Source organism: Poromitra crassiceps (assembly GCF_964638095.1).
Source record: "Poromitra crassiceps genome assembly, chromosome: 13".
Lineage (NCBI taxonomy): Eukaryota > Metazoa > Chordata > Actinopteri > Beryciformes > Melamphaidae > Poromitra > Poromitra crassiceps.
In genome coordinates, this window is record NC_139644.1 from 8642886 (window position 1) to 8660921 (window position 18036).

An 18036-nucleotide genomic window follows, 5' to 3' on the forward strand; every position below is an offset into this window, starting at 1 on the left:
GCGGCTCTGTGGGAAACCCTGGGTCTCACACTGCATCATGTCTCATGCTGTCTCCCGTGAGCTGCGTGAAAACCAAGATGGTGGTGGACAAAACGGCAAACGGACACACTCTAAAAATGTGAGTCCACAAACCCAATGGGTGACGTCACACACACTCTGTCCATCTGGTTTACTGTCTCTCTCTGGACAGGATCTGTAATGTTACTTGTTTTGCACCTTTCAATATTGGTAGTGATACTGCTTTAGTCGCCTGCCTCTTGTCAAAAAGGGCACGGATGTATCTTTCAAATTGTCCCAAACCACGATTCTGCCCCAACAAGCCAAAATCCAAACACAAAGCCAAAAAACCCAAAAGTAATGCAACAGTGACACGTAGAAGTGAGAGAAAGAGATGAGCTGACTGGACCAGCACCGTCTCCTCCTCACCATCAGAGGATGAGGATGAACTTCCTCCACTTCTTTCACCTTGCTGCCACCCAGTGGAGAAACCAGGATCTACAACTCCAGCAGTGAGGAGGGAACCCCTTGCAGCTGGGGGATTATCATTGATTTTATCTCGTGCAAAACCAATGTCAAGAATCCCTTCCAGGTGCCAAATGGGGTGTGATTATGGATCCCACGCCTTCTCCAGACAAGCATGAAACCAGGCCCACTTCAAATGATGCAACCGCAACAAGGCGGTCGCTGCTCTGCTAGCAAAACCTGCACCCAATCAATCAATCAATCAAGAAGTCCCTGCACTTCCTGGTTCTCTGCGTAAAAGTCAATGTGATTTTTGTTTGGTAATTTAGGTTAAATGCATGAAATAAGTATGAAATAAGGTCTGTGGTTATCAAAACAACAAAAACAGCTAAGTTTGTGTTCAGCAACATAATCTTCCACAAATGAGGACCACTTTTATTACATTTTCTGAAAAATGCATTATTAAAAACATTTATGGTTTGAAAATCATAAAAATGGTACACACACACACACACACACACACGCATGTGCGCGCACAGTACACACACAACAGATGTCAGAGAGAGGGGGAGAGGGAGTGGAGGAGAAGGTAGGGTGGGACCTGCAGCAAACCTTGGACCTGCACACCGGCACCACTTACTTCAACACCTGGATGTGATTTTTGTTGACTCTACCCACCACTGTAAACATGCTAGAAATGAAGGCACATGGCTTTTTTGAGTTATTAAGTATTACAACCAACTAATGATGGATATTTAAGAAATGAGATGCATGATGGGAACATGTTTCTCTGTTGGAACCTGACTGTTTACACTTATGGGTAAACGTGTTTTCCTGGGTTCCAGAGGATAAATATGATTTCCAGACAGAACAGAATTGTGGTTTTCCAGCTCCTACAACTTTTCATACATCTCAACAATCAGTGCTTTTCTATGTCATCTGTCTGTCTGTCTGTCTGTCTGTCTGTCTGTCTGTCTGTCTGCCTGTCTGTCTGTCTGTCCAACCTGAATCAAATTTCCTATCAATCAAACATAAACTATAACACGCTCAGTTGAGCTCTTCTGGTGTCTGCTGCTGTTTCCTCTCACAGAGCAGAGCTGCACTGGAAACGGTTCAGAAACATCAGACCAGATTTCCAGCCTGCACTGTAAAACAGACCAGATACAGCTGTGTTAAAATATACTGGCTCTATTTAATATGGATTCATCTTCACTGTAGGGGAGAGAGAGAGACAGAGAGAGAGAGAGAGAGTGAGTGAGAGAGAGAGAGAGAGAGAGAGAGAGAGAGAGAGAGACTCCCTCTCCCTGTCTCTTGTGTTCAGCTCTCATTCGCCATCTTGTGTTCAGCAGGCTTGGGGAGTAACTGATTAAATGTAATCCGGTTACTGTAATCAGGATATAAAAGAGGTAATTGTAATCCCTTACAGTTACAGATTTTTTTTAAACAGGATTACAGTTACATTTAGTGCAGAAATTATCCTTTAAAGCAGTGGTTCTCAATGTGGGGTTTGGGGACCACCAGGGTGCTTGGGTTGGGGGGTTCCAGAGGGTCCAGAGCAAATTCATAAACTAAAGAATGGCTGTTTGATCATAGTTTCTCTGTTATGTCTACTCTACCTACAATACAGACAGTCATGGGATTCTGAACAAAATCAAATCTAATGATGAAAATATTCTCAGATTTGGCAATTTGGGAACCTGAATAATCAGAACCGGAACTCAACTCGCACGGCCGCGCCCCTTTAAGCTATCGCTTGCACTATTATTACAAGTGTTATTATCCCGATTTTCTTCGACCATGCCGACAGATTTTCATGCAAATTGGAAATCTGTCTTGAGAGATTAGGCTCCGAGACACAAAACACCCTTTGGTATATCCTTATTGAGTTCTGTCAACTTTATTTAAGTTGAGTTTACTTTGATATATTAAGTTAATGTGACTCATAGATTTAGAGTTGTACCAGCTTGAGTGAAGTTGACTATACTGAGATATATTAAGTGCATTCGGTTTCCTCAACATTTTTAAGTAAACCGGGGAGAAATTAGGTCATGCTACTCACCGTATAGTTTACCCACCTCTGTATACGAGGGATCAGCTGAGCAGCATTTTGGTAAACAAACCGCGTCACAATGGAACCCTATGGAGCCCAAGTGGCACGAGGCATGAGTGTCTGCTCTAGAGTCTAGCCGGCTTGACGCTGTTTACATTTTAAAAACTGCGACAGTTCACACAACTTTAACACGACATGCATATATTATACATCAAACTCTTGAGCTACTTCTGCTCTCACTCAGAATGTCAAAATATAAGCGATGTGATGTATAGTTTTTGAGATATTAACGTTTGTTTGACACAACTCATACTACTGCCGCAGGGTTCCGCATTTCTGGGTGGCAAGTGACGTCACGCTGATTCGTCCTATTTAACACCACACCCCTGGACATAGCCTATACCTACAGTACGGGTTTACATTTTAAGGTGGAATGGCCCTTTACTGTCTGTCCGTCTCCTCACCATCACACCAGGCTTTTCTTCATTTCCGCCTCCCAGGATGCATCAGGCTCCAGCCTCAGCTCTTTTTTTTATGGTTGTGTATTTCACCTTTATTTTATTTTTTTTATTGCCACCGGCAGACAATTAAAGTCTGCTGAACACACGCTGGCTGCTGCGCGTCCCGTCCCATCCCGTCGCGTCCGTGGCTCCATAAAACCTACCTTCCTGTGAAAAACGAGCGGCCATGTCGTCACGGTAGAAGCAGATAGAAAACCCACAGAGAGCCGGGTTTTACTCTGAGGCTGAGCTCTATAAACCTGCAGCCCCCCCAAACAGGTCCCGTGTCTGACGTTGAGACTGGTCCCGTGTCTGACCTTGAGACTGGGGGAAAGGCTGCAAGTCGCTAGCCTGGGTAAACCCAGCCCCCACGTGACCTGCTCTCAGAGTTCCCAGTCACTATGTGAGCAGGTCTGACCAGTCTGAGAGCAGGTCACTGGGGGCTGGGTTTACCCAGGCTAGCAAGTCGCCAGGATAAAATGTTGGCATTTTACATTTCTGAAAACCACATCACGTTTGTGAACCAAAAAAGCGTTGCATATCAACGTTTCAAATTAACCGACATTTCCCAATGTAAATTTGAAAATGTCGGTTCGAGTTGAAAACGTTGCAGAGCTTCCAATGTTGTTACACAAATATAAGAACTTGGGTTCTGGACAGGCAACTCAAACAACATTAAGGTTAAGGTTTAGGTTTAGGTTAGGGTTTGTGTTAAATAACATAAACATTAAATGTGACTCACGGTTGAAATGTAGACTTTGGAAATGCTGGGGATCGAACACGTCTCTCCGGTACCCAAGGCAAACAACGACCATCCACCACGTAAAGGCGCTTTCTCCAGCCTGGTTGCCTGAATAAAATGTTGTCATTTTATGTTTCTGTAAACCATAGATATGTTGAATGTCAACATTTGTGATCTCAAATACGTTGCACATCAACATTTCTATATACGATAGTCTAGAGTCTAGACCACTACTACTGACCACTACCACTGGTCATGTAAATAATGAAAGTCTCACTCACGGTGGGAAATAATTGTGGAGGACTGACGGACACGGAAAAGGAAGTGACGTGCTCCACTGTTTACAGTCTGAATAGCAAGTTTGGCCGCGAGTTTGGCGATACTACTAGTCACAATAACTACACCTCCAGTCATTTTCCACTGCTGTTGTGAGACGAGTTGACGTCTTCTATGCAGAGTGTTTTCGCGTTAGAAACGGAGACGGAAAAGGAAGCGATGCGGCAGGAGAGGTGCTCTGTACAGCAAGCTGGGGGAAAAGGTAGGGCTGTCCCAGAGTCTATTTTTCAAATAAAAATAAACTTAATAAAATGTAAAAAGTAAAAAAAAAAAAAAAAAAAAAAATATATATATATATATATTTAAGCAATATCACACGAGAGGGAGTGCATTGTTGGCTAATATTGGCACTGCTGTGATTCGGTCGCAGGCACGAGGCCGCAGGCCGAGTGCCGTAGATAATCACAGCAGTGCCAATATTAGCCAACAATGCACGACCTCGAGTGTGATATTGCTTTTATACAACAGTTCTATTAAACAAAGCTGATTAAAAAAAATGACAAAAAGCAGAAAATAGATGATTTCTGTATTTATTCCTCCGCCAACAAAAATAGTCCCCCCAGCCTTCCCTTTGCAGAAAATGTAGCCTAATCAGCCCGCCTGGTCAGGAGGAGGCGTAGCGCCTGCCTGTAACAGAGATCTCCGTGTCTTATCAGCGGAGACCGTTTTGAGTCCTTACCCTGATCGTCGTAACACAGCCAGTTCTCCGTCTTTTGAAGCATGCTGTTAGATTACAACGAACTAGTTGTGTGGCTTAGCCTTCCAAAATGTTGCCATTAGTTTTTTAGATTGTAATACATATAATTGGGAACGTTACATTCAATTTCATTCAGACTGTCTGTCTGGCTCAATAGCCGCCATTTTTCCCCCGGAGGGTGAGAGGAGGGAGGGTGTTTTACAGTAGTGGCTGATAGAGCGTAGTGGCACAGTGCTCCAAGCAGGTCGCGAGGCACATTTTTTGCAACATCATCCAATCAGGGGGCATTCCCTGGCAATTCACATGGACGCGCATTGCTACGACCAGCATACTGACCAGACGTAAGCCGCCCGTGTTGGTGCAACAGGCGTAAGTCCATGGTCTTATAAGACCGACGTAGGAGTTACGACCAGGCATAGTTAAGACCAGTTGGTGCAACCGGCCGGCCCCAGGTGGTTTCCGCAGAAGAATGTTGCTCCCCCTCGTCCTCTTCTGACGAGCATTCATAGTTTAAGTCAAAAGTTATGTTAGGAAAAAAATCCATCTTTGCGCTCTCGGTTACGCTTTGAATGACGTTCAATGTAACGTGGCTGGTGTTTGTTTTGTTGATTAGAGCAGCTGTGAAGCGGAGTGATATAGCCTACCCTACACACAGTGAAGCGCCAGTGCATTATCGTGAAATATAGGCACTCGTAAGATCCCTCTTGTCCAATCAAATTGCTCGGCCGGAACTACCTGTTGTATAAATATATATATATTTTTTTTTTCATGTGCTGCAGATGATTTGGCGGCCCATTTGCAGTGCCTTCATGGCTTACCAGTGGGCGCTGGCCCACAGGTTGGGGTCATGTCCAGTGACTGTATATTATGTCATGTAAATGACTAGACACGAAAATACAATTTCATTCATTCAAATCATGGACATTCAAATGCATTCATTGTAACTATAGTCTACCAGTTGGTGGCGACTGGCGATAATGCTCTGCCTGGGTGCAACTTGCAATTAAAAAAGAAGAAGAAGACGACGACCGTTTTTGCTAGCTAGTTAGCTTTGTCACTGTCTGTCACCGACACAGTTAGCTCACAAACAGAAGGGGTGAGACAAAAGAGAGAGAGAGAGAGAGAGAGAGAAAGAAAGAAAGAGAGAGAGTGAGAGAGAGAGAGAGAGAGAGAGAGAGAGAGAGAGAGTGAGTGTGAGTGAGTGAGTGAGTGAGTGAGAGAGAGAGTGAGTGAGTGAGAGAGAGAGTTTGATTAGCTACGCTAACTTAGCTAGGGTTAGCTAGCTTAGTTCGACCGAGGGAGAGAGAAACAGAAACATGCCTATATGCATGGTGCCTGGATGCGGCAACTACATGCGGAGCATATCGCAGGTACATCCCGGAGCCAGCGCAAGCTACCACAGGCTACCAGCAGATGCGCAACGGTGCAAAGAATGGCTCCGGGCTATACAAAACCCCAACTTTGACGAGAACACACAGTCATCCGTACTTACAAGACTCCGGATTTGCTCAATGCATTTCACAGAAGACGACTACAACAGGGACATGAAGTCAGAGCTGTTTGGGGACATGTTTGGGGGGCCCAGCAAGAGGACGCTGAAGACATCTGCTGTGCCCAGTCTGTTCGGACGCGATGATGGAGCCGAACGAGCCGAGGCTGAGCCCCGGCAGAAGCCAGTCAGAATAGAGGTAAGCTGTTTTAGCTAATGTTGGCTAAGTTAGGTGTACTTGAAAACCGAGTTTTGTAGCCTATCTGTAACCGTTGTGTCTGCTCTAACGCTACTGATATGGTTCACGCGTCCACTGATGCGAAATAGCTAGACCCCCCTGGTCTGGGACACACCACACAGTGGTCTCCAAAGCCTACACACTCACTCACTCACTCAATGATGATGTCATCAGCAATGATGTCACCAGAGATGATATCATCATTGTTCAAGTCGAGTGACATCATTATTAGGTAATTAGGGTAATCCTTAGGTAATAGGTCATTGCAATTGATTGACACTGATTACCTAATTAAAAAATTCAGCTTCATTAGACCAGTGGTTCTCAAATGGGGGTCTTGGGACCCCAGGGGTCCTTGAAGGGGTTCCAGGGAGTCACCAGCCAAAAGGGGGGGTAATTTATTTCCGCTGTAATTCCATTCATAAGTAACACGATGACTATTCTGGTCATGGGCTTATACACTTTCTGTAACAAAACATCTAAAAGCATCAATCTTATTATCATATGGGGGACCGTGGGACAAAATCCTATCAAATGGGGGTCCGTGGTCAAATTTTCGTCCGTTTAGGGGTCCCTCATGTGAAATTTTTTGAGAACCACTGCATTAGATAATCTACAGGGGTGCTTTTTTTTACACTTGCTGCAAAAACAAAAGAAAAGAAACAAGAGTCAGCCTGAAAGCAGGTGAAATGCCACAGCTGTGGTCGAACACAATTCTGCTGATCGTGATGTAATTTACCAAACACGCCACAAAAACCGCCATCAAATTTGCCACCGGAGCCCCCTACCATACTCACCACTGCTTACTTTACACTAGTCAAATAAGCCTCACCTCTGTCCAAGGCAGACGTGATATGAGCGTCACATTGGTACACCCTGATCTACAAAGCACTCACTGGACTGGACACTGTGGACAATAAGCATAAAATACCTGTTCATTACTACTCCAGGGAGTTAGGGGGCGCTGTGTACTGCAGGCACAGTGTCTGGGAGGAGCGTTATGCCCTGCAAAGCTAAAAGGGGGTAACTCAATTTTTGTCAAAAATGAGTTTTTGTCATTTTTGGAACATTGAAGATCTGCTTTATCATGTGGAAAAATATCTTGAGTCAATTGTGTTGTTTTATGGAGAAAATAGGGGGTCACATTTACAGTAACTTCCAAAAGCCCTAGAAAAGCCAAGCAAGACTAAGGTAACATCAGTTACGGTTGTTTGGTTTGGTTTGACTGCACTCTGAATACTCTGCCATGCAACGCAAAAAGGGGGTAACTCACCAGAATGCTCAGGTTGAGTTGAGGTATGAGTTACCTTACTGGGCAGGCCTAATATCACGATTATGACATCAGACCGATACCACCCCCACCCACACAGACACCCACACCACCCACATTAACTCCCAAGGTTGCCAGCTCATATGGCATTAACCCCCTAACCCTTATACATTAACCCGCGAGGCACCTCATATGACATTACCCCCCGAGGCACCAGCTCATACCACATTTACCCCTGAGGCTCCAGCTCGTACAACATTAACCCCAGAGACGCCAACTCATATGACATTAACCCCGATGTGCCAGCTCATACCACATTAACCCCGATGCGCCAGCTCATACCACATCAACCCCGATGCGCCAGCTCATACCACATTAACCCCCGAGGCGCCAACACAGACACACAACGGGCCAACAAGAGTCCCACCAAACTAGGCTTGAAGGAGTGGTAGCGGCCTAATAATCTAGTTATATTATATTTATACGTATATTATATTAAGCGTAATTGTGCCATGAACATGAGACTTCATGTCTATGTTATCATTATTATCATATATACTGGTTTTATATAGTGATAAGCAACCAAGTGAAGGATCAAATTGAAGTTACTGTCTTTTTGCTTGGCATCACCCCTTATTATTTTGCAGACAATGCAAAGCCAGAGTAAGGTAACTTCCAAATAAGGGTCAAAGGTCAAGTTTGAGCTAAAAAAAAATATGTAGATAAATAACTACATTAAATAAACAAATAATTAACACATTTCCAGTTTTCTTCCTACAATACATTTGGCTGGACAACAACAAAACTTTAAAGTCATTTTTCTCAGTTCTACACTCTGGCGAGTTACCCCCTTTTAGCTTTGCAGGGCAGCGTAGGCCAGAGGTGATAAAGGCCTGTTCAGCATTATTGTTCGGGGTCATTTGCCACCTCAAGGAAGTAGAGTGAACAGGGCAGTGATCCGGATCCGTTATTGGACTTTTGTTTGTGTAAATAAACTTTCTTACAATTTACTCTCTAGTAAATGGACTTTATTTAAAGGTTAAAACACAACTCCTCACCACAGCACACCCCAGCCTATCTATTCAAACTTCTGCACATATCTACTTACAACCTCTGATGGCACTCTGTAATCACTCTCGCTGTCCCAAAACCCAACATCTCCTTTGGTAGCAAAGCCTTCCACTCTGCTGCTGGTACATCAGCTCGGAACGGGCCGGACAAATCGTTTCAGCCGGACCAGTTTGTTGACCTTTGGCAGAATATTCAAGTCATTTTCAACACGTCTGCAATTGTCAATTGTCCTGACTCCCCTGCCCCGTCTCCTAACCCTGCTCTATGTCCTGTCTGCCCCGTCTCCTAACCCTGCTCTATGTCCTGACTCCCCTGCCCCATCTCCTAACCCTGCTCTATGTCCTGTCTGCCCCGTCTCCTAACCCTGCTCTATGTCCTGACTCCCCTGCCCCGTCTCCTAACCCTGCTCTATGTCCTGTCTGCCCCATCTCCTAACCCTGCTCTATGTCCTGACTCCCCTGCCCCGTCTCCTAACCCTGCTCTATGTCCTGTCTGCCCCATCTCCTAACCCTGCTCTATGTCCTGACTCCCCTGCCCCGTCTCCTAACCCTGCTCTATGTCCTGACTCCCCTGCCCCGTCTCCTAACCCTGCTCTATGTCCTGACTCCCCTGCCCCGTCTCCTAACCCTGCTCTATGTCCTGTCTGCCCCGTCTCCTAACCCTGCTCTATGTCCTGTCTGCCCCGTCTCCTAACCCTGCTCTATGTCCTGACTCCCCTGCCCCGTCTCCTAACCCTGCTCTATGTCCTGTCTGCCCCGTCTCCTAACCCTGCTCTATGTCCTGTCTGCCCCGTCTCCTAACCCTGCTCTATGTCCTGTCTGCCTCGTCTCCTAACCCTGCTCTATGTCCTGTCTGTCTGCCCTCTATGTTAAATCTAAGAATTGCTATGTCTGTGCCCTGTTTTTGCTCATGCCATATTTATATTTGTCCATCTGTATTGTTGTTATTTTGTGTGTGCCTCTATGCCCTCTTGGCCAGGTCGTTATTGTAAAAGAGAATCATGTGTTCTCAATAATCTAACTGGTCAAATAAAGGAAATGAATGAATAACGTTGCAATTTGTTCTTACTCTGCCATGCATGTAGGCTGCCAGTAGGTGTTCCACTGCCACAGTCAGTCTGCCCAGCTGTGAGACAGAAAGACCAGCTGTTAACGCTGCAGCCCGCAGAAAAGTGCTCCTTTCAGAGGTAACGTCTTTGCTATAATGTTTAGAAACTAACACAAATAGAAACGTTGCTTAGAGCTTTGGTCAGGGTTGCCATGGATCTGGAAAGTGTTTGAAAGTGCTTGAATTTAGCCTTCTGAGTTTGAGTCTTGTTCGCTCCATCATCTCAAACTTGTTGGGCCAAGCTTGCTTGATACATTTTCTTCCTATCTACAGTCTCACGCTCTGCGCTGTGCTGTGTCATTGCTGGTTGCCTATATCAGTGGTCCCCAACCACCGGGGCGTGGACCGGTACCGGGTCGCAACGCATTTGGTACCGGGCTGCGAGCCCGGTCCACCAAATAAATAAATAAATAAAAAAATTGAAAAAACAAACATAGGCTATAATATTATAGGCTGTCGACATATTTTAATGTCGACATGTCTTTATTTTTTGCACCAAATTATGGAGTTAGTATTGATAAGTATCGGTATTGATAAACAATATCGGTATTCGGTATGAATAAAATCCTAATGATACCGATCCGGAATCTTCACTTGATTTGGTGTATTTACCTGAGTATGTGATGTTTTCATTTGTTTATTTCCAAAGGTATAGAAAATAGAGAAGGAGCCAGCACTCAGAAAGTCCTTTTGAGGGTTTTTATTCCTGTTGCACCACAACGTACGCGTTTCAGCGATAGCCTTCGTCAGCGTTGTGCTGTGTCAGGCGGAAAAGGGCGTATAAATACAGCCAGACAGGAAGTACAAACAATTAGTGTAGAAAAAAAGGGTATAATATATATATATATATATATATATATATATATGTACATTTGAAAAGTGCATTATGCATCGATGAGATATACTAGAATGTAACCCAGCATAGTACACAAGCATTAATACGAGTACAAAGATAGAAAAAATGTATATACCGTAAATTCTGGACTATAAGGCGCACCGGTGTATAAGCCGCACCTTCAAAGTTGACTATTTTTTTCTTATATAAGCCGCACCGGACTATAAGCCGCGGGTGTTTTAATGGTATTATTATTATTATTTTTTATTGTGTTTTAATGTTTAATTACCATATGTAATGCTCCCATTTATTAACATTTCAACAAAACAACATAACACAACACCACCTGTGTTGTTATTTACAGTGCACACAGTGTCATACAGTGTCATACAGTGTCATACAGTGTGGTGAAAAGAGGGCAAGAGAGGAAATTAAAACAGAAGTGGCTTTATAGTTAGAAAGAGTGCTAAAAAAGAGAGATTTTTTTTTTTTTTTTTTTTTTTTTTTTTTTTTTAAATCCATAGATAAGCCGCACCGTTATATAAGCCGCAGGGGCCAAAAAAGGCCAAAAAACGGGAAAAAAGGTGCGGCTTATAGTCCGGAATTTACGGTATATATAATTCGTATTAGAAACATACCACAGCCTCGAGAAAACGACCTGTTGTCTTCAAAGTAACAGCAGGAGAGTCAAATGTACATATATATATATAATATATATATTATATATATATATTATATATGTACATATATAATATATATGTAACAGCAGGAGAGTTCAAATGTACATATATATATATATATATATATATATTATACCCTTTTTTTTCTACACTAATTGTTTGTACTTCCTGTCTGGCTGTATTTATACGCCCTTTTCCGCCTGACACAGCACAACGCTGACGAAGGCTATCGCTGAAACGCGTACGTTGTGGTGCAACAGGAATAAAAACCCTCAAAAGGACTTTCTGAGTGCTGGCTCCTTCTCTATTTGCTTCAAGAAACTCTTGTGCCGTGCACCTAAGACTTTAAATTATCCGGTGAGTGTGCGGGCTGATAGCTCTCCAGCTATATATCTGCTTCAAAGGTATAGAAAGCCTCATCAAGTGAGCAGCCGCTGAACATCTTGGAAAGCATTTTGTAATTTCCCCTTTTTCCCCATTCTCATCTTTGTCCCTTTCCTTCCATTTATTCCCAATACAGCCAGCCTACAGAGATGGGGAACATCTGCAGCAGATCCTTATCCAGCCCCAGCATCTGATCCAAGGTGGAACACCCCTCCAGACCATCCAAGTCAGTACTGTCTCGTCTGCAGGCGCTCAGGTATTTGCTGCTCCAACACTCAACCAGGATGGGCTTCAAAACCTTCAAATTATGCCAAACACGGGCCCCATCCTCCTGCGCAGTGTAGGCCCCAACGGCCAGGTGAGCTGGCAGGTCGTCCAGCTCCAGAGCCCGGCAGGAGCACAGACCATACTGGCCCCAATGCAGTCTCTTCCCCAGCTGGGCCAGGCTCAGGGAGCTACCACAGCTGGAGGGGTGGCTGTCAACACAGTGCAGATTCCAGGCCTCCAGACCATCAATCTCAACACACTCAGCGGCTCAGGACTGCAGATGCACCAGCTGCAAGGGGTTCCCACCACCATCACCAACCCTGCAGGTCAGTCTTCTGCTTTTAATATCATGTTTCTAAACATTATGATCTGCCCTCGACCTGGAAAGCTCCAAATGGCCCATCCTATATAATAACATTGCCTATCTGTACGGGTGGGTCGTGCGTGGGCGGTGTCCGGGATTCCGTTAGCCGGCAATTGCCGGATTTTGGCCGGTATCACGTGCAGTGAGCCGGCAGTTTGAAACGTCAACGGCCACAGTGACTGATTTGGGTAATATGCCAAATAAATAAGTTCATTAACAGCATATTAAATAGCCTAATCTTGTGTGACCTAAATGCAGTCATTAATAGCATATTATAGGCTATCCTAATATTGCGTAGTCTCGCTGGCCAGCCTCCTCTCCCTTCCGTCCGAGGAGTCTGGCGCCGCAGGTCTCCATAACTGGGATAAACCCTCCCCTGCTCTACTCTGCTCTCCCATTTGAGCGACTGTTTCTTTGGCAGCCGGATGTCCGCTCCCGGCTTATTACAAGCTCTGTCATTGGCTCCGACCATGTCAATCAGAGCGGCTTCCACTCCCTCCTCCCTGTGTGTCGCTGTAAATAGTGCCCTGCCGCCACAGTGAAAACAACAACGCTAACTAGCTAGCAAGCTAACGGCAGAAACCTACACGCTAGCTCATTGCTACACGCTGAAAATGGCAAGTTGGATTGTTTGAAACAATTTTCCAAGGGCACTGCCGCTAAGCGCCGCCCATCGCAACCCCACTATGGAGACCTGCGGTGCCAGACTCCTCGACCGGACGGGAGAGGAGGCTGGCCAGCGAGACTAAATATTGCGTGACCTATAAGATACAGTAGGCTATGTTGCCAGGCCCACCACAGAGTCAAGCAGATTAGACTACCGCTTCACAAGCAAGCAGAGACGCAGATAATTAATTAGAATTGCAACAGCGCTAATAATACAAGGGCCAAGTAATCAACTGAGGTATCGCGTTAACGAGCTTGACACAAGTCTTTTCTAGCGGAAATCCTGGACTAGCATAAACAATACTCCCGCTGCAGTCTCCGTATAGCGCAGCCAGGGGAGACCCTAGCCTGGTGTGGCTAACTGTGTTTGCCGGTACACCAGCTCTCGTTAGCCGTAGCCATGGAGCCAGCATAAACAAGGCTAACTGGTTTGACTCTGATAAAGTGCGTCGAAACATTAGTCACTGCACCTTATTAAAATCACTTTCCAGTGAATCGAGTGCTCCAGGATCCTCCTTTACTTCCTCATACTGTCCTGTTGTGAGAGCACCGACCTCCCTCTGTGGAGGGGCTGAAGCACAAGAGACTCCTTCTACATGGATAATTTATCTATTGTGCGGGTAGTGGGAAAGAAGGATCGAAAACCCGGTAACTGGGCTGAGGTCAAAAGCGGTGAAGCTAGGGTTGATCCACCATGTCTAGCGCCGGGTTATTAAAGGGATAAGTCTTCTCTGGAACTGGCCCGAGCCCGAGCTAGTGATATGAAGATCGTGCCGGGCTCAGGTCGGGTTGCAGACCTCTGTGCTGGAAAGCTCCAGTACTGTTTATGGGCTAAATCCGCAGTGCTACTCAACCTGAGGCTCTAGCCTAGCCTCTAGCCACATGCTGCTCCTTTATGGGTAGTTGTGGCTCTTTAAGTCCTACTCACAATAAATGAATAAATAAAGGGAGAAAAGGGACTTTTTCTGGATTGTGGCTCTTGCAAAGACATTTTTTCATCAGTGTGGCTCCTGGGTAGGGCAAGGTTGCGTACCACTGAGGGAGTAGATAATGACTGGACTTTTATTTTTGGGTGAACTATTTCTTTAATCAATCAATCAATCAATCAAACCTTTATTGGCAGATGCTTGGTCCATAGATGACACATACACAATTACAAAAAGCACATAAGGGCACAATAAAAGAACAAAAGTACATTATTAATTATTAATGTGTGTGTATATCTGTATTTCAGCTGTACCTGCAGACCTCCAGCAGCTGTTGGTCATTAAAGAAGAGGTTCCCCCTGAGCAGCAGGAGTGGAGCCCCAGCCTGGAACAGGAGGACCCAGAGCTCCCACACATTAAAGAGGAACAGGAGGAACTCTGCATCAGTGAGGAGGGAGAGCAAGTTCAAGGGTTGGAGGAGGCTGACATCACTGAGTTCCCATTCACCTCTGTCTCTGTGAAGAGTGATGATGATGATGATGATGATGATGATGATGAGAAACCTCAGTCCTCACAGCTTCATCACAGGGAAAAAACATTTAATTGCTCAGACTGTGGTAAAAGTTTTGGTTATGAGGCAAACTTGAAGATACACATGAGCGTCCACGCAGGTGAGAAACCATTTACTTGCTCAATCTGTGATAAAGGTTTGAGTTCAAATACAAACTTGGAGAGACACATGAGAGTCCACAGAGGCGAGAAACCCTTTAACTGCTCACTCTGTGGTAAAGGTTTTAGTTTAAAGGAACACATGGAGGCACACATGGTAGTCCACACAGGCCAGAAACCATTTAATTGCTCAGTCTGTGGTAACTGTTTTCGTTATAAAGGAGACATGACGAGACACATGAGACTCCACACAGGCGAGAAACCATTTAATTGCCCATTCTGTGGTAAAGGTTTTAGTCACAATGGACACTTGAACTCACACATCATAGTCCACACAGGCGAGAGACGATTTAATTGCTCAGTCTGTGGTGAAGGTTTTGGTCGAAAACAAGCATTGAACAGACACATGAGATTCCACACAGGAGAAAAAAAAGGAAAAGAATTGTTCAGTCTGTGGTAAAAGTTGTAGTCTAAATGAACACTTGAGGGGACACAGAGTCCACACCTGAGAGAACTGTTGCAGTTTTTAAAATGTAAACAACATAGCCGGGGCTAGAGTGAGACATTCAAGGCTCGCTCCATAGGGTCCCATTGCCATTTCCCCCCGGAAAGGCGGTTTGTTTACCAAAATGCTGCTCGGCTGATCCCTCGTATATGACGGCACAATACATCCTTACAAACAAAATTAAAAAAAAGGGAAAAAAGAAAAATACTAGAAATAAAGTGACCAACAACATACAAAAAAGCAAATGGAAATACATCAATGAAACACAGCTCAGTCTGGTAGGATCGCATCAACAGCAATCATCAATGTTTGCCGCACTCCGCACTGGAGGCAGACCGTCTCCCACTTCACATCGTGTTGCGTCCTTCTAATGTCCTTAGCCATCATCTTTTCCAAAAGAAATTGGGCTCTCACTACGTTATTAAATAAATAAATGTAAATTCAAGTCTGTTTGGGAACTAGCTTTAAAAATTAATCCCCTATTATCTGGAGGCGGTTTTCCTCCAGAGCCCCAACACAATGTTCATCAAGGGTGTAAATTCAAAGCAAATACAAAGCGGCCTTTGCCAGTCCTGGACTTTGGTCCACAAGCTCGCCACATGATGTGGGTAATAAGAAAACAAATGCAACTGGTCTTCCTCTTCCTCATTACAGAATCTACATAGTGGTTTGCTCAATACCAAATCTGTTCGTTTTTTAGTATCAGTAATTATATATATATATATATATATATATATATATATATATATACACGGTATATATATATATATATATATATATATATATATATATATATATGTATATGTATATGTATATGAATTGTTATGATAATTGTTTCCAAGGTATGAAAGTATTACATTCATTTTCCCAAAAGGAACAGACTATGTGGGAACGCAAGACCTCTGCTCTGTAAAATAAAATTATAAATAATTGTATTTGTCTTTGTCCTACATAGCCATTTCTGAGACCTAGTAGTAGGTGCACATACTTGCTGTCTGCATCCAAACTTTTTGGCCAGCGCAAGCGGGCCCTACAGTATATCTATCTGGCTTTGTCCAGTCCAATTTGTGTGCCGATTTGTCACCCCGATGACATCACTGATTGCATTATCACATCACTGATGATCATAGACATTGTGACATCATCAGTGTTGATGTCATCAGTGATGATGTCATCAGGTATCTGACTTGAGCAATCGTAATGTCATCGGTGAAGATGTCATAAATCACTGATCATGTCACATAATGACATTTCTACATGACATAATAAGTGATAAGGATTTATGACATCACTGTCACTTGCAATTGTGATGTCATCAGTGTTTTATGACAGACTGATATGCTCATGATATCTGCACCCATTTGTTAAGTTTGAACACTTGGGTGTTTTTTTTACTTGATTTATGTGCTTTACTTACTTTACTTTAGTAACTTTGGCTACACTTAGAGAAGCCATACATCATTTTGTTGTAGGCTACCTGAGTATTTACACCTGTGTATAATAACAATAAATATCCTTCTCATTCTGTAGAAATGAGAGCGAGGGATGCTAGAAAGGAGTGCGCAGGATTTCTAGTACAGTATATATTTTGTGTGCTGGAGGTACGCTTGTGTATTTCCCCATTTGGGCAAGGCTAAGATCATTTGCCCTCTGACTGGCATAGCTTGGTTCACCTTGAGTGCTTACCTCCCTAAAAGCAAACATTTCTCGTGCCAATGCTGACAGCATCGGTGTAATCTTCTCAATTCTCTGTTTGTTTTCACTTGGTCTTTTTGGTTAAATGAACTTGACCCAACTTTTATTTTCCTTTTGTTAAAGCAATTAAAACCTATTTTGGATATAGCCTACCTATAGCATTGGGCCATAGAAATTAAACATAGCACTAGGCCTACTATGTTTTTGTACCATGTAGCCTAGTGTCTTAAGGAGGAGGGCTTGGGAGATTACTTTTAAAAGCTAGACTGTTAACCATTACCTCTGTCAATTGAAATGTATGGGAAAATGACATCCTCCCCTTCAAAAATGTGCCTCTATTATTAAAAAGTTGTTTACAATAGCCTTCCTCACTACCTGTGGTCTGAGAGCTGAGCTTTTGTCAACAACTTTTTAATCATTTTGTTCAGCTGGACTCTAAATACCCTTTGGCTTACAATAGGCTATTTGTTTTTAATAAAGGCACCCTACACTGACTGCATGGTGTAGCCCAAATGATAAATACAGGCCTAAAGAAGTTAAAGGAACACTCTGCCCATTTTCAACCAGCTTTGTATCATTAGAACATCAGTAGTATATCAGAAAACTGTGAACGGTTTTGAAGTCTGTCATTTAATTTGACAGTTATTGAGTGTTAAAGTGTGGACCAGTGACATCACTGGTCCACACTAACTCAAATTAATAACTCATTAACTCAAATCAACTCTCAATAACTGTCAAACTAGATGAATGATTAATAGTTTGACAGTTATTGAGAGTTGATTTGAGTTAATGAGTTATTAATTTGAGTTAGTGTGGACCAGTGATGTCACTGGTCCACACTTTAACACTCGATAACTGTCAAATTAAATGACAGACTTCAAAACCGTTCACAGTTTTCTGATATACTACTGATGTTCTAATGATACAAAGCTGTTAAAAGATTGATAAATTCTTGTAGCTATTCGAAACGTACTTATTAGTTGACAGTTGACACATCACTAGGCTACTAGGTTGTTTTATATCTGTTAATTCTGTGAATCATTGCCTTTAGTCTCCTGAGAAACTCAAACCCAGAGGCGTGGC

The 18036-nt window shown here is 43.7% G+C and overlaps 1 protein-coding gene across 1 annotated transcript; it reads left to right on the top strand.

Annotated features, from left to right (window-relative positions):
• The first annotated feature begins 6026 nt into the window (after nucleotides 1–6026).
• On the top strand, nucleotides 6027–15849 carry LOC310787378 (uncharacterized protein). The gene is made up of 4 exons (XM_083648778.1): nucleotides 6027–6475; nucleotides 9940–10041; nucleotides 11998–12454; nucleotides 14393–15849. Exons 1-4 carry the CDS (start codon nucleotides 6104–6106, stop codon nucleotides 15211–15213), a joined length of 1752 nt encoding a protein of 583 aa, XP_083504904.1. The 5' UTR covers nucleotides 6027–6103; the 3' UTR covers nucleotides 15214–15849.
• The last annotated feature ends 2187 nt before the right edge of the window (nucleotides 15850–18036 follow it).

What these genes read in the sequence shown, in the direction of transcription:
- LOC310787378 (XM_083648778.1), top strand. Translation starts at nt 6,104, where the DNA reads ATGCCTATATGCATGGTGCCTGGATGCGGCAACTACATGCGGAGCATA. An exon ending in GAAAAGTGCTCCTTTCAGAG is followed by an intron (nt 10,042 to 11,997) that starts GTAACGTCTTTG and finishes TTCCCAATACAG; the next exon opens with CCAGCCTACAGAGATGGGGA. An exon ending in CACCATCACCAACCCTGCAG is followed by an intron (nt 12,455 to 14,392) that starts GTCAGTCTTCTG and finishes TCTGTATTTCAG; the next exon opens with CTGTACCTGCAGACCTCCAG.